The sequence below is a fragment of the Haplochromis burtoni genome, unplaced genomic scaffold (genome assembly GCF_018398535.1).
Source record: "Haplochromis burtoni strain Fernald_Lab_line unplaced genomic scaffold, NCSU_Asbu1 Contig_52, whole genome shotgun sequence".
In the NCBI taxonomy this organism is placed as follows: Eukaryota; Metazoa; Chordata; class Actinopteri; order Cichliformes; family Cichlidae; genus Haplochromis; species Haplochromis burtoni.
The window spans coordinates 1,791,570-1,805,277 of NW_024582413.1; the positions used below are offsets into that span (position 1 = coordinate 1,791,570).

The 13,708-nt window shown below is 39.4% G+C and overlaps 1 protein-coding gene across 1 annotated transcript in view; it reads left to right on the forward strand.

Annotated features, from left to right (window-relative positions):
- Positions 1 to 1,456: 1,456 nt before the first annotated feature.
- Positions 1,457 to 13,708, forward strand: part of ppp1caa (protein phosphatase 1, catalytic subunit, alpha isozyme a) — a 14,349-nt gene continuing 2,097 nt past the window's right edge. The window contains exons 1-4 of the mRNA XM_005921793.3: positions 1,457 to 1,630; positions 1,850 to 1,967; positions 13,008 to 13,139; positions 13,380 to 13,610. Of these exons, the coding sequence (XP_005921855.1) occupies positions 1,913 to 1,967; positions 13,008 to 13,139; positions 13,380 to 13,610 (418 nt within the window). The 5' untranslated portion in view covers positions 1,457 to 1,630; positions 1,850 to 1,912. The remainder of the gene's footprint in view (positions 1,631 to 1,849; positions 1,968 to 13,007; positions 13,140 to 13,379; positions 13,611 to 13,708) is intronic.

Genomic DNA, 13,708 nt, shown 5'->3' on the forward strand with positions numbered 1-13,708 from the left:
AATGCTGATAAATTCTGCAAGCAGCCCAATCCAACAGCCACATCATCAGGTAATCACATCGTTTAAAGGTGATGCATTTTGGAAAAAACAACCTACTGACACACAACTATTAATGACAGGATGATGCACCATCAAGCTGGTTGCCACCTGACCAGAGGAAACTAGCTTGATGTCGTTAGCCTTAAAAGGAAGTCTTGTTTGGTTAGGATAAAATTTTAAAATGATCATCTACAAGTTAACAAAATCAGGAGAAAGATATGAAACCTCTTTTAATGTCACAGATGCAAAGACACAGTGAACAAGGAATAATACTTCTAATTTTATGTGCACTACACATTAAGAGATACATTCCAAAAACATTCACATAGGCCAAGTGAAAGACACTCGTTGCTACTTATTTCTTGTTATTTTAGCGATTAATTCAATTACGTTTTATTTTATATAACTCAGAATCATAAACACAATATTTTAGCTTTACACATTCAGTGGGTCTACTGTAATTTGATTGTGCAACCACAATTCCCTGCTCACAGCGGAAAATACACAAAACCACATGTAAAAATGTAAGTAGAGAGAAGTATGTTAAGTATATAGATCGAACCACTTGTGTAGATCTAGAAATACTTCTAATTGTTTCTCATTGTCGCTTTTGTGTGGCAAAGGGACCCTTTGGTGGCCCAGTTCTTGCTTTAAAGGGTCTCTATCCAAACTATGTCAGCAGAATGTCCCTCAGATTGACTGAGGGATCAATACTGTAGGGGTCAAAGAATTCTGGGTTTTTCTTTGTTAAAAATAGATTTTTACCAAAGTCCTTCTAAAGTCAAGCCAGTTGGCAGTCACCTTTAAACACATTCAGAGACTTTGAGTTCTATTTTGAAGTATTATCAAAATTAAATTTAATGTCACTAGTCATCTAGGCATAAAAATTAAAAAATGTAGAATCATGCTTTTCACATGAAACTGTACTCTTACTTTTTATTTAGTTTTGGACTTTTGTTTTTGTATCAGACTGTTTATTTTCCATAGTGGCTTACAGCTGACTGTAACAGATGACTGACAGTACTAATGAAAAGATGCACAAAAGCCCTTTGTATTATTCGTGCGCATTTCACCACATTGACAGACCTTTTTATCGTTTTATTTCGTTTATTAAACACACACTTGTGTGTGTCAGATTTTTGCTTGTATTAAAAGCCTCAACTTCAATTAACTAAGATGCATAACTAAGATCAAAGTGTGGTTTTAGGGTTTAAAGTGCAGTTCCACGTCGACACACTGGGTGGCGCGCTTTGAGCTTTAATTTAAATCTTCATTGATGCCATTGTAAAGTGCTGTAGGCGGTGGCTAAAAATAAGACGGACCCAGTGTGTATCCAATCAGATGCGAATATTGGGGAGCTGAGGTCTGCGATTGACCAATCGCTTTTTGAGAAACGTGTGAAGACCTCGGTTTGATTCACCCTCCTGTGTTACCGTAGACGCTTCGCTAGAAACGGCCCTCTTTTAAAGTTCCTGGGGGAAGAGTGGGGCGACCCGGACAAACCGAGGGGAAAAGGGCCAAGATCGAACTCAGGGGATAAATATTTACACAGATTTCAACACGGGAGGATTAATATTAAACCGGACACAAGGTTTGATTATTTAGCTAACGTTTGCTCACTAGCCAAGGTTCAGTTTTGCTGCTGCTAGTTTATGATACTTAGCTAATAGCTACCTAGCTAGCAGAAGCTCGGTTAAGCTCATTGACTGTTTTTTGACATTGCTCGACTAGCAAGTGTGACTCATTCAGTGAATTACGACATTATAATTTGAGTAACTCTCAGCGTCCATTCCCCGTCTTTCCCTCACAGAAATCTAAGGTGAGACACAGAAAACCATCGTCTTGAGCCCGAGAACGTCAGAAAATAAAGAAAATGGCGGAGCCGGACAAATTAAACATCGACTCTATAATTCAGCGTCTCTTGGAAGGTAAGGAGGATCAAATCCGCGTCACAGCCAAGTGTTTGTTATATTAGGGCATGTCTTGGTGGCAGTGAATTGTGTACATCATGTAGGTCAGCTGCAGTTAAAAGCGGACACAGTGTGTTGTAGTAGCCTACTTAAGATCGCTCTACTCTCAGGCTCGGTGGCTGGTTTTGGATCAGCGGTTGAAACCAAAACAACAGTGCTCTTTATAGATTGTTTAGCAAACCGTAAAGATTGGGGGTGCTGGTTTTTTTTTTTTTTTTTTAATATATTTTTTAAATTTAGATGATTTGCTGTCGTGCTGTCTACAAAAGAAGGGAAACGCGTGACGTTATAGAGTGCTGTAGAATTGGAAAAGATGATCATTACTCGCCTATTTATGCAAATTACGCATTCTGATGCGCTATTTGCGTAGGGATATTGTGCTTTTACCTGTGTGTTTTTTTTTTTTTTTTTTTTTTTTTTTTTTGTTTTTTTTTCTTCTTCTGAGTTTATGTAGGGGAAATAATCAGACTCGGTAGCCGTAGTGGACTATTTCCATTTTACGTGTTAATTCTCTTTGAGTAAGAGTAGTTTTATTGCTAATATATATTGTAATATATCTATATCACTAAAGCACTTCTGGATGGATGCAAACTGCATTTCGTTGCCCTGTACCTGTGCATGTTGCCCTGTACCTGTGCATGTGCAATGACAATAAAGTTGAATTCTATTCTATTCTATTCTTTTGCAGTCAGCCCCTTCCCCACTAGAGTTGTTGAGTTATTCAGAACGAAATGCAGATTTTGGTTAGTTGGTTTCAGTTAGTTTCCAGATGGGGTTTTCTCATTGTTCACGTTCTTTGTTTCAAAAATGTTTGGTTTTAGTGTCTTTTAGCTTATTTTTTTTAATTTTTTAAATTTATTTATTTTACTGTGGAGGTTATTTGTCAGGGATATTTTCAGAAGTTCAGAATGGATGTCAAAATTAAAAGGTATCTGGCTCACACTACGTGAACCAAAGGTTGTGATAACCAATTTGATCAAATTGTCAACGACTAAAAAATGAGGATATACCTTGTTTTTATTTCAGTTTGCTTAAATGTTCCTTTACAACTGGTTTTACTTTTGATTTTAGTTCTAGTTGATTATAATAACCTTGCTACTCGCTGGCTTGGCTGGACTGTCTGAATTTTTGTTTTTTTGCAACTGCATTTTTGGAGTTCGTTTGTAGTCTGCTTCCCTGAGAGACTTGTTAATGAGCTGTACAAACAAAAATGCTCTGATTGGGACATACTCCATGTACTCCATGTAATGGTTATTTAAACAGGTTAGGATGCCTCTGTACAAAAGACATGCACTTTAGGAGCAGACAGGTGCATACTACAAAGACTAGATGTTCTCAGGTCACGAAAGGTATGTGCAAGACAATCTGCAGTTACACAAATATGAATATGAAGAATGTGCCTTTTTTTGTAGGCCAAGAATTTAAACTTTTGCCTTAGATCACATGTGAGGAAAAGGGCAACCAATAACTTGAATCAAGTTACAGCAACGACAACATATTTTCAAGGTAACATGAAGACCTGTGTCTCTTGTTTTTTGTTTTATAATCTAAAAGTGGTGTTGAAACACAGTTTCAGCTGCCCTCAAATGGCATCAATAAGTCTGTCCTCCATTTCAGTGTAAAGTGAATTTCCACAGGTGTTTTTAATTTCCTGGAATCAGGATTTGCCTTGTTTTATATTCATTTACATGGTCTTCGTATGTAATTATGCAGTGGTAAAACAGATTTGCATTTGGTATAAACATACCATGAAAGATGCATTTAATGTTAGTCTGCAGTGGCAATAACTAGGCCTAATTTAGAAGTGCAGTTTTTTTTAGAAGCCTTGTAAAATATATTAGGGATGTTATGATACTTAGAAAAATTATAAATATAATTTATATAAAAATACAGATTATAAATGCCTGGAAAACTGTAATACTCAATAAAATGCTTAATACTGTTTTTGATACCATGAAGTTCGAACCATACAGACAGCCAAAACAAACAGACAGTGAGATAACTGTAGGGTGAGCGTGTATGGCAAATATTTCAAGATTGGGAATTTAAAAAAACAAAACAACAAAACCTATAATTTAGGTTGTCTGAGGTAGCGCTGTTCGTCCGAGGACTTGACAGCATATTTCTGTTGCTGAACAAATATAGCGGGTAAGGTCGGCTGACAGAGTTTTTCTCTGTTTCAGTCTGCAAATTTAAGAGAACACAACATGTTCAGACACACACAGTAATATCATCCTGTTAAATTAACATTGTTTATGTTATATATGGGCTGGACTGATAACTTTTGCTGACTGGTTTCACATTAACATTATAATTTTGTTATTAGCTACACTAGCTAGCCACCACCTTAATGATAACCTAACATGATGCTATTGTGGCTATTTAGCACAGATTTTATGTTTGATACCCTTCCTGATGCAACTCTCCCATTTATTTAGGCTTGGGAATGGCATTTGGAGTACACTAGCTTGTGGACCCCTCGATTCTGGGTTTGTGTCCATTGAATACCGGCTAATATTAATGTATGCACTAGCCAGATTAACATTAATGACTGTCTGATAATGGAAACAAAACTGACCTCTTGAAAATTTTCAGTGTTTTTAAACATCAAGTACTGTTCAGCTGCTAGTGAGGGGAGGGGCTGTGTGTGCCCCTCTTCACCCTGCTGCCTTCTGGCAGGAGATAACGGAGCATTCGGGTCCTCACTGCCAGACTGCAAAACAGTTTCTTACCCCACGACTCCCGAACACTCAGTGACTGGACTGACACACACACACGTCACTACCTCAAGGACTAATCTGCACAATCACACGCACACTATTGTACATCAAGTTACTTTTTTCACAATGCTCAGTCTTTTGCACAACTTACTGTCATTGTTGCACTTCTGCGTGTTAGACTGTCTGTTTTGTGGTTGGGTTTTTTGTGCAATTTTTGCACACTTGCACTTTATGTAGTCCTTTGTTGATTGTCTGTTATATGTAGCAGCATGGTCTTGGAGAAATGTCTTGCTTCACTGTGTAGTGTTCCACTGCAAATGGTTGAAATGACATTGAAGCCACTTGACTTGAACTGGAGGAGCTAAAGATGGCACTGTGGTATCAATGCTCCTGCAAATGAGTATGTAATCCAAAAGTAATTTTTAGTGTTGATTAGCATCTGACAGTCTCTTAAAAAAACAACAAAAAAAACAAACAACCATACACAAGACAGTGCCGCAGTGAGATACCATCGCTGCTGATAAACAGTGCTCTGTGATAGACTCAAGGGCATCAGTGTAAACAGTATCACCATAATCAAACAGGGGCAAAGTTTTGGATAGTACAGTGAAAGTGAAACAACAGCTCCGTAAAGAAAAATGTGTTTATAATAAAAAAAAAAAAAGTTTTGTCTTCCATTTGGGTTTTAAAAGTGAGTGTAGCATCCTGCCAGAGTCCTAAGTGTTTAACAATATTGTAACAAACTGTTTCAGTGTTATTACCATAAAAGGTCAGTACTGTTTGGGACTCCTTGCTGCATTTGCTCCACTGCTGCTTTTAAGCACAGTACAAACTGCTTACGTCACTTCTTTGTTTCTCAAAACAAGAATTGCATTAGTATTAAAATTTATTGAAGCTATGTTCTTACTGTAAAATATGTAGTTGTTGTAAACAAATGCATTGCAATTGCATCACAAAAATCCCGAGACATTCCTGAAGCAGATATGAAGCAAGCAATATTCTGTGTTTGCTCTACATGCTAACTGTCCTGGAAATACTTGCTTTAAATCTAACTGCTCACTGACAAATTTGTCGTGGCTTTAAGTGTGTGCGAAATAAACAGGACTGTTTTATCTTCACATCCGTGCTGTGGTTGTGTAATAGGAGCCCAGAGGACATCAAACAGAAGAATAAATGTACTCAGACCCAGCGGTACAGTTCAAACTGCGGTTAGAAGAAACTAGGTTGTGACCTCCTGTAGTTGTCCTTGCATGTCAGTGCACTGGGCACAGCAATTATGAATTTTCCCATGTGAAACTGCTAAAATGGAAAAATCTTTTTGTTATTATGTCACTGGAGCAACATTAGAAGTGTTGTTTAGATTTTCATTTGTGTAGTAAAGGCTACTTCATATATGTATATAAAAATAGGCTTTGCTGCTTTTATTTTAAGGCCCAAATGTGTTTTGTGGCTCCATGCACATAGAAAAGTTATTGACCTCTGATATAACCTAGCATGACAAATCACAAAATTACTTCAGGGTGCTTTATGGATGAGGTAAATCTCTCCCACACAGTGTGATTCATTGAAATTATGCCTTTAGGGGCCACCTGATAGCCGAGTGGTTGGAGGCCTTACCACAGGGGTATAAATGACGTCAGTAGTCAGTCTCCAGTTTGATTCCCAGCAGGTCGAACCTTCACTCTCCACCACTGCTTTCTGTCTCTCTCTACCACTGCAGCTTTCCAAAAGATGCAAAAAAAAAAAGTTATTTTGACCAGTAAATTGAGAAATAACATTTGGGATAGAGTTTTATCCCAGAATCACTGCTGTTAATAAATATGACCTTAGCCCTCAGTTTGTTTACCTTCTTTAAATATAGGCCCTGCATGATCAGCCTAAGCTGAGCTGGTGGAGGTGATTGGGATTATGTACAAATATGCATGTGCAGTCAAAGTACCTCCCAGAGAGAGTGTGCCTTTGTGGGCCATGCTGGCTGCTGCTGCTGCTGGAGTGTTTTGTACATAGATTGTTGTACTTGGGCTGTGATAAGACTGTCTGCCAAACAGAGGAGAAGGCAAACACGCCTGATAATGGCTGTATTTATATCCACTTATGTAACTACCGTGACCTTTTTTTATCCACATTGGTGAGGATAACCACTCGTAAGCTGATATTTGTATTCTCAGCGTTCTGTTAAAGGCGGCAGACTCCCACTGCAGGCACTACATCAAAAGGTTGAGAAATTATCCTCATGCTAGTTCAGTCTCCCATGTGGACAAGGAGGTATCCCTGCTCCATGCTGGCTATGTTTCAAGACCAAACCAATTAAATGTGTTTGGGTAGCAAGTAGTTTCAATTGGATTACTTGCGTAGGTCTAGAGCTAACTGAACTCTTAGCTTGTGCTTCTAGTAGCATGCGTAGCAAGTGTGGCATCACGTAAGCTAGGCCAGAACAGCCGGCATTGAGTGAGGCAGCGCTGGGGCGATTCAACTGTTGATTCCAGCACCCCTGACATCCCCTCAGCTTTCTGCTGTGCTCCATCTCTTTGTTTTCCGCTGCCTGACCAGTGTACTGGAAAGCCTTTTGTCTGCACCCCCTCATGATAAGCTTACTGTTGCCCACTGGCTTGTGTGGCTAACTTTGGAGTAAGCTCTGTCAGTGCTTAGCCTTCTGTAATCCAGGTTTAAAGTGGGAAGCAGCACTGCAGTATTTATATCTACTTTCACTGTTTTTAGTTGTCACTTCAGGACACTGCCATTATTCTCTGTCAGTCTGCTGATTTCTACTCTCTCCATCCCTTTTAAAAGTGCTCCGCAGCCACTGTTAAAACCTGGATTATTTTGATGTGAGATGGCCTTTAATTATGTCTCATGCTGTGTTTAGCAACACACAAGTAGTGGCATATCTTTGGAGGCTTATTCAAAGCCCATAAATGATTTTTGAATTCTTTAAGTGTAGTTAATGTGGTACTGTAGTATGTTTATTTATGTTGGTCATTGTGCGGTGGTGTCTGCATCGCTTTTGGATCACAACTTACTGTTGGACCTGATAAACAATTAACAACAGCTACTTTTATTGAAAAGCAAAAAGTAGAGAAGTTTTCAAACAGGACTGCGTCTACACATTTCCTGTGTTATCAAAACAAGAAAAAGAACACTTACACTGGCAGAATACAAGCCATGTTATTAGCATGATGAATAAGCGAGAGCTGTAGTAATAATCAGCTGTATTAATAAATATTCGCCTTCCTCTTCTTTAAATATGACAGTGATAATAAGGGCATAACATGGCTGCTTGCTCTGATCTTCATCTTCTGTGTGTTGCTTCGTGGATAACAGGATTGTTTTTAAAGGTTATGAATGAGCCTGCAAAAAGTGTTTGACAACTTTACTGTTACAGCTCAGCTGCTTCAGATTCACTAGTCAGTACTTCTTAAATGTTTGGTCTTACTAATGGCATCTGTTACCATGGCAGAGAAATGCACTTTAACCACAAGGGTATGTTCCAAGTTTAATGAAACAACATTTTTAATACAGAGATCAAATCATTAGCACTGCTCTGGTGTCATTAGAATGGCATTTCATTTAAATGTGGCTTTGTGAAGTTAAATTGACTGACATGGGGCATGTTTGAAGTGGGTTTTTGACGAATTGCTTAATGGTTAGGACATGAAATTGGGGTTTTTCCTGGCACTAAATGGCCATTTGGGGTGATGTAATCATACACAAATGCGCAACTGATCTTTGTTACCTTACTCAACAGAAGGTCATCATGTTGTTTGTGGTCATTTTGCTGATTTACCTTTCGTGGAAGGTCTTGTTTTTGATTAGCCTTGATGATCTTTTTTTTTTTTTTTCTTTCTTTTTGTGTTCACTACAAAAAGCTCGTGAACATAGGGTGAGGGTAGGGATGCAGATTGACCGGTAAATTGAGAACTTCACTTTTATGCTCAGCTCTCTTTTTTTACCATGTGGACTGGTAGCATCTGCATCGCTGCAGCTGCAGCACCATTTGTTCTGTCAATCTCCCGCTCCCTTCACCCCCTCACTAGTGAACAAGATCAGAGATACTTGAGCTAAAACCTTTGATTGTATCTACATGCCATATTGAAATTCAAACTTTTTAAAAATAAACCAGCCTACAGCTTTTTTTTTTTTTTTTTTTTTTTTTTTTTTTTTTTTGTAATTGACAGATACAGTGAAGAAATGACAGGAAAGCAGAGGGAGAGAGAGACGGGGGAAGACATGCGGCAAGGGGCCGCGGCCCGCGGGTCAAACCTGGGCTGGCTGCTCTCAGCCGTACGGCACGTGATCGCCTGCTCAATGCACCGAGCTAAACTGGCGCCCGGGTATCAGACTAAGTTAACAGTTCATCCGCATATTTTGATACAACTTCTGGAGGCTTGCTGCAGATTCTTCACGGTGTAAAACAAATGGCGGTGGATGGAGCAGATATAAAGTTTACTTCACGTTGGAGTTTGTTGATCGGGTGGTTTGATGAAGGACTCCTGCTAGCTTTTTTTCCCGGCAAAGGTTTTAAAGGTGATCACAGGAACAGCGCTCCTGTTTTGGACACTAGATACACGTTTTTGGGTTGTTGTTTTTTTTTTTCTTCTCACTCAGCCTGAGCTCACTCTCGGTAATGGCTCCGCCTCTTTGCTCTTCACCGTGTGTAAACAGACTCTGGCGCAGTGTTAAACCTCTGATAACATAACACAACAGTGATGACGTTGGCAATGTTTTTTTGGTGTGTGTGTGTGTGTGTGTGTGTGTGTGTGTGTGTGTGTGTGTGTGTGTGTGTGTGTGTTGTTGTTTTTTTTTTTTGTTTTAACAACAGAAAGGGACTGCTTGACTCTGTATTCAATCGTTGCCCTTAAAGACGTTTGTATTGCAGGTCCGTTTTCACTCGCAGATGTGGGTGTAATGCTCAGATTTACATCATTTGACACGTCAGCACACTACAGAGCCGTGTGTTAAACGAAGCCTCGAAGCAAAGAATTTGTATCAGGAATTTTTTATAATCGAATTATTCGAAATACTCTATGAATCGTTGCAGCGCTACAAGGAGCAGTTTAAATATAATTACACAGTTTTGGCTGAGCTTGTTTTGAGGTTCATCAGCAGCAGGTATAGCCATCTCAAATGTTTAATATTGTCAGAGAAATCCAGTGTGAAAAGGGCTGCCCTGCATTGGTTTGCTCTTTTTGGTATGTAAAAGGGAAGTGTTTATCTCTGAGCCGTTGTACACCTGACAGCCATTAAATCAGTACCATTAGAGAGAGCTCTGTTTACCTGCAGCTTGAATATAATTGTCACTCAGATTGTTGGAGGTAGTTGTTTCCATAAAGTATATTACTCTGTTCATTAGCCTGTGTAGAAATGTACTGGGTGGGAATGAGACTCCTCATTAGAAGGCTTATACAGTTTGTGTCAGGAGCTGCTTTGGCATCAAGCAGCACATGTACGAGCGGGGGTGTGATTGATTCTGTCGCCGATACAAACAAACCTGATTCCAAACTCCATCGCAAGCAGTCTTGTGTAAGTGTGCAGTGGACTGAATTGCAGATTAACATGGCATCACATCCACACCCTGCAGCTGGTGTGTCAGTGGACAAATATTTTGGTCTGAATCATTTCACACTGCCTGTGAGACTCCCAGATACTTTTTTCCCCTCTTCCTGTGGCTGTCATTTACATCACACTCCTACCTTTTCTAGCATTAAAGCTGTGTCGGCGACTGCTTTATGTGATGTGGCTCCGACAGTTTGTCAGGAAAATTAGTTGGACTTGTTCAAGTCTTTATCGTGACTGTGTGGCAAGTGTGAAAACACATGGCTGAACACACACTAGACAAACCTGCTGAATTCTTAACATCCCATCAGCAAAGGCTCTCTGTGACAGAAACTGAGTTTTTTGTTTTAAAAAATTTTATTTTAAAAAAGACGCTAACCAGGATGGTCAAAAAATACAAAATTTTTGGTCATAATTACTCAAGCTTTTTGTTTATCACATGGGCAAAAATAACAGGAAAACTGTTAGCACAGATTCTTTGTCTTAATTATATGCTTACTAATTGTTCCTGAACATTTTCATATCCCATGGACTTGTTTTGAGCCCGTTTACATATAATCATGTTTCCTGCTAGTCATTAAAGTCTTACCTGGAAGATAAAAGTTAAAAATTAGGTTTTCAAAAGCCTTTTTTTTTTTTTTTCTCACAAGATTGCTGTAAGTATTAAATTTGCAGATGCTCAACAATTTGATCCATTTGTTATCATGCATATCTATCATCTCTTACTATCTAGAACAACATGCTAACCTAATGGCATAATTACAGATGTCTTTTACTGGCTTGTTACCAGTTTGACACCACAGGCTGAGTGTAGATGTTGTCGCTACCGCTTTAATTGTGGCTCACTTTGTTGGCCATAAAAGTTACTCCCTATGCCTTAATTCAGCTTTAAGGGTACCTTTATAAAACAAATCCGGTTACCCGTACGGATCAGGAAGCCAAGTGTGCAGTGTTTGACATAACTGACCATGACCTGATAGGCTGAGGACAGTTTAAACAAAGTTGGTGGGGCAAGTTAAGACACCTGCTGGCCTGTTCGGACCACTGACAGTTTTCACCAACCACTACTACTTATGAGTTGGTCTGTGAAGTAAACCAGTTTAAGCAACACTCACTAATTAATATCAATGTTTTTGTTTTCTTCCTCTTCTTGCCCTCGGTAACATATTGTTATGTGCTGAACAGAACATTTCATAGTGGTGTGGAAAATGCAGCAGGAAGGTGACTGCTGCAGGACCCCACAGTGCAAGCATTTCACACATTTTCTGCTAAGAACAGATTAGGGTTTAATAAAAAGTGCAAAATTAAGCACAATTATTATTGAAGTTGAAAAAAGCATCAGAGATGTCATAGTTTCTGGTTAAGCTAGCTAATCCTCTTTGATACAGTAAGCAGCGAAGACAGTGGTGCCACTTAGACGTTGAACACGGGTGGAGTGAAAGAAAATGTTTTCTTGGAAACATTTGTGGGGAAAGAAGCAAGAGCACTTTATCATTTTGCCTGTTTAGTGAGATTAAAGGTGAAGAAAAGCTGTCTTGTGGGCTCCTCCCATCCACTGGAGGTTTGCTTTATGTTATGACAAAGCTAAAGAATAAAGAACAAGTTTTAAAAGGTGTGTGCAGATGAGCAGCTTGTTTCGTTTTCCACCATGGTTAATTTTGGCACATTTTTCAGTTTAACTTTGCTTCATGTTGTAGCTTGTAGCAATGTGTCTACTCGTATATTAAAAACGTAAAACACACTGATGTGGAAGGTCATCACAGGCCAGGCTTGTCATGCACTGGTGGAAGCTCTGAGCAGTAATTGTTAAAGCCACAAACCATAGTCACGTCTTCAAATTCCTTGTTTTGTCTTAAAATTAGTCCAAAGTTCACTGCAGTCATTTGTTTATAAAGAAAACCATGTAGCACAGTTTCAGGGATTAACACATGGCTGGTTAGTTTAGTCGTTCTTTTAAACCTGGAATATAATTTGTTGTTGTTGTTGTTGTTTTGTTTAATACTTTTTGTTAAGATGCATCTGATTTATTTTTTTATTTGGTGTGTGTGTGTGTTTTAACCTGGTAGAGGGCCCTTGATTATGTTTATGATACAGCCTGTGTCGTTGCTTTTTTTTGGAAGACATTGGTTTTACAGCCAGTAGCGTGCCAATCGTTGCTTCTTCACTGTGCATATTTACAGTCCTAATGAAGTGTTTGCTATCTCTTTGCTGCAGCCACATTAGCGAGAAGGGGAAGTGGGTTTCACGTCCTCTAGCTTTGGTTTGAACTGCAGCCTAAGCAGAAAGACATGCTTTTCGAGGTTGTGCATATCTAGCAATTTTCCACTGATCAGGTTTTCTCAGACGCTGCCTCTCGTTGCATACTTCACAAGCTCATGTTGTGGTGTTATGTTTTGGTAAGCATTTAAAAGTGTGTCTTGTGTTAGTACCGTGTTATTTCCAAAATCTGTAGTGTATTATTACCTCCAAATGATGTGTCTACCTGCTAAAGTGTCTGTTGGACTGGTCTGCTAACAGAATTTGTCAGCAGTTGGTTGGTGGGAGGTGTTAATTTTCCAATCTGGTGGTCTGGTTCAAAATCTGAGGATCACGTTTTGATTGTTTTACGTCAGTCTTCATTCAGTCTTATTTACAGATCTCTTCTCTTTGCGATGTTGCTGAATCTCTTAAATTTCTCATCCCTGTGTGGTTTTTTTTGTTTTTGTTTTTTTTACCCCCTCTTTAGTCAAAGGATCTCGGCCAGGGAAGAACGTCCAGCTGACCGAGAATGAGATCCGTGGCCTCTGCCTCAAATCTCGTGAAATCTTCCTGAGCCAGCCGATCCTGCTTGAACTGGAGGCTCCCCTGAAAATCTGTGGTGAGTTTTAATTAACCAAAGGGGTTGGTGAGTTTCACGGGACAAAGAGATGATGTGGGTCTCAGAGGATGCACTTCAGGCGCACTCTGGCGCAGGAGAAGACGGTCATTATGAGAGGGTTTTCTCCTTGTTTGCTTGTCTGTAATTAACGCTTTTATCAGCTGATAAGCGTGGGCTGTTCTGGCAGAAGCAGTGAAAGCATGTTGTTTTTAAATTGCACATCTCTGCTGCCCCCTGCAGGTGATGTCCATGGTCAGTACTATGATCTGCTCCGGCTCTTTGAATATGGAGGGTTCCCCCCAGAAAGCAACTACCTGTTCCTGGGTGACTACGTCGACAGAGGAAAGCAGTCACTGGAGACAATCTGCCTGCTTCTAGCCTATAAGATTAAATACCCAGAGAACTTTTTCCTGCTGCGTGGCAACCATGAATGCGCCTCTATTAATCGAATCTATGGCTTTTACGATGAGTGTAAGTACAAAAGAGGCTTCTAAAAGGAAACCAAGGCAAATTTGCAACTTTAAATCTTGCATTAATTTTTTATTTTATTTTTATTTTTATTGGGGGGG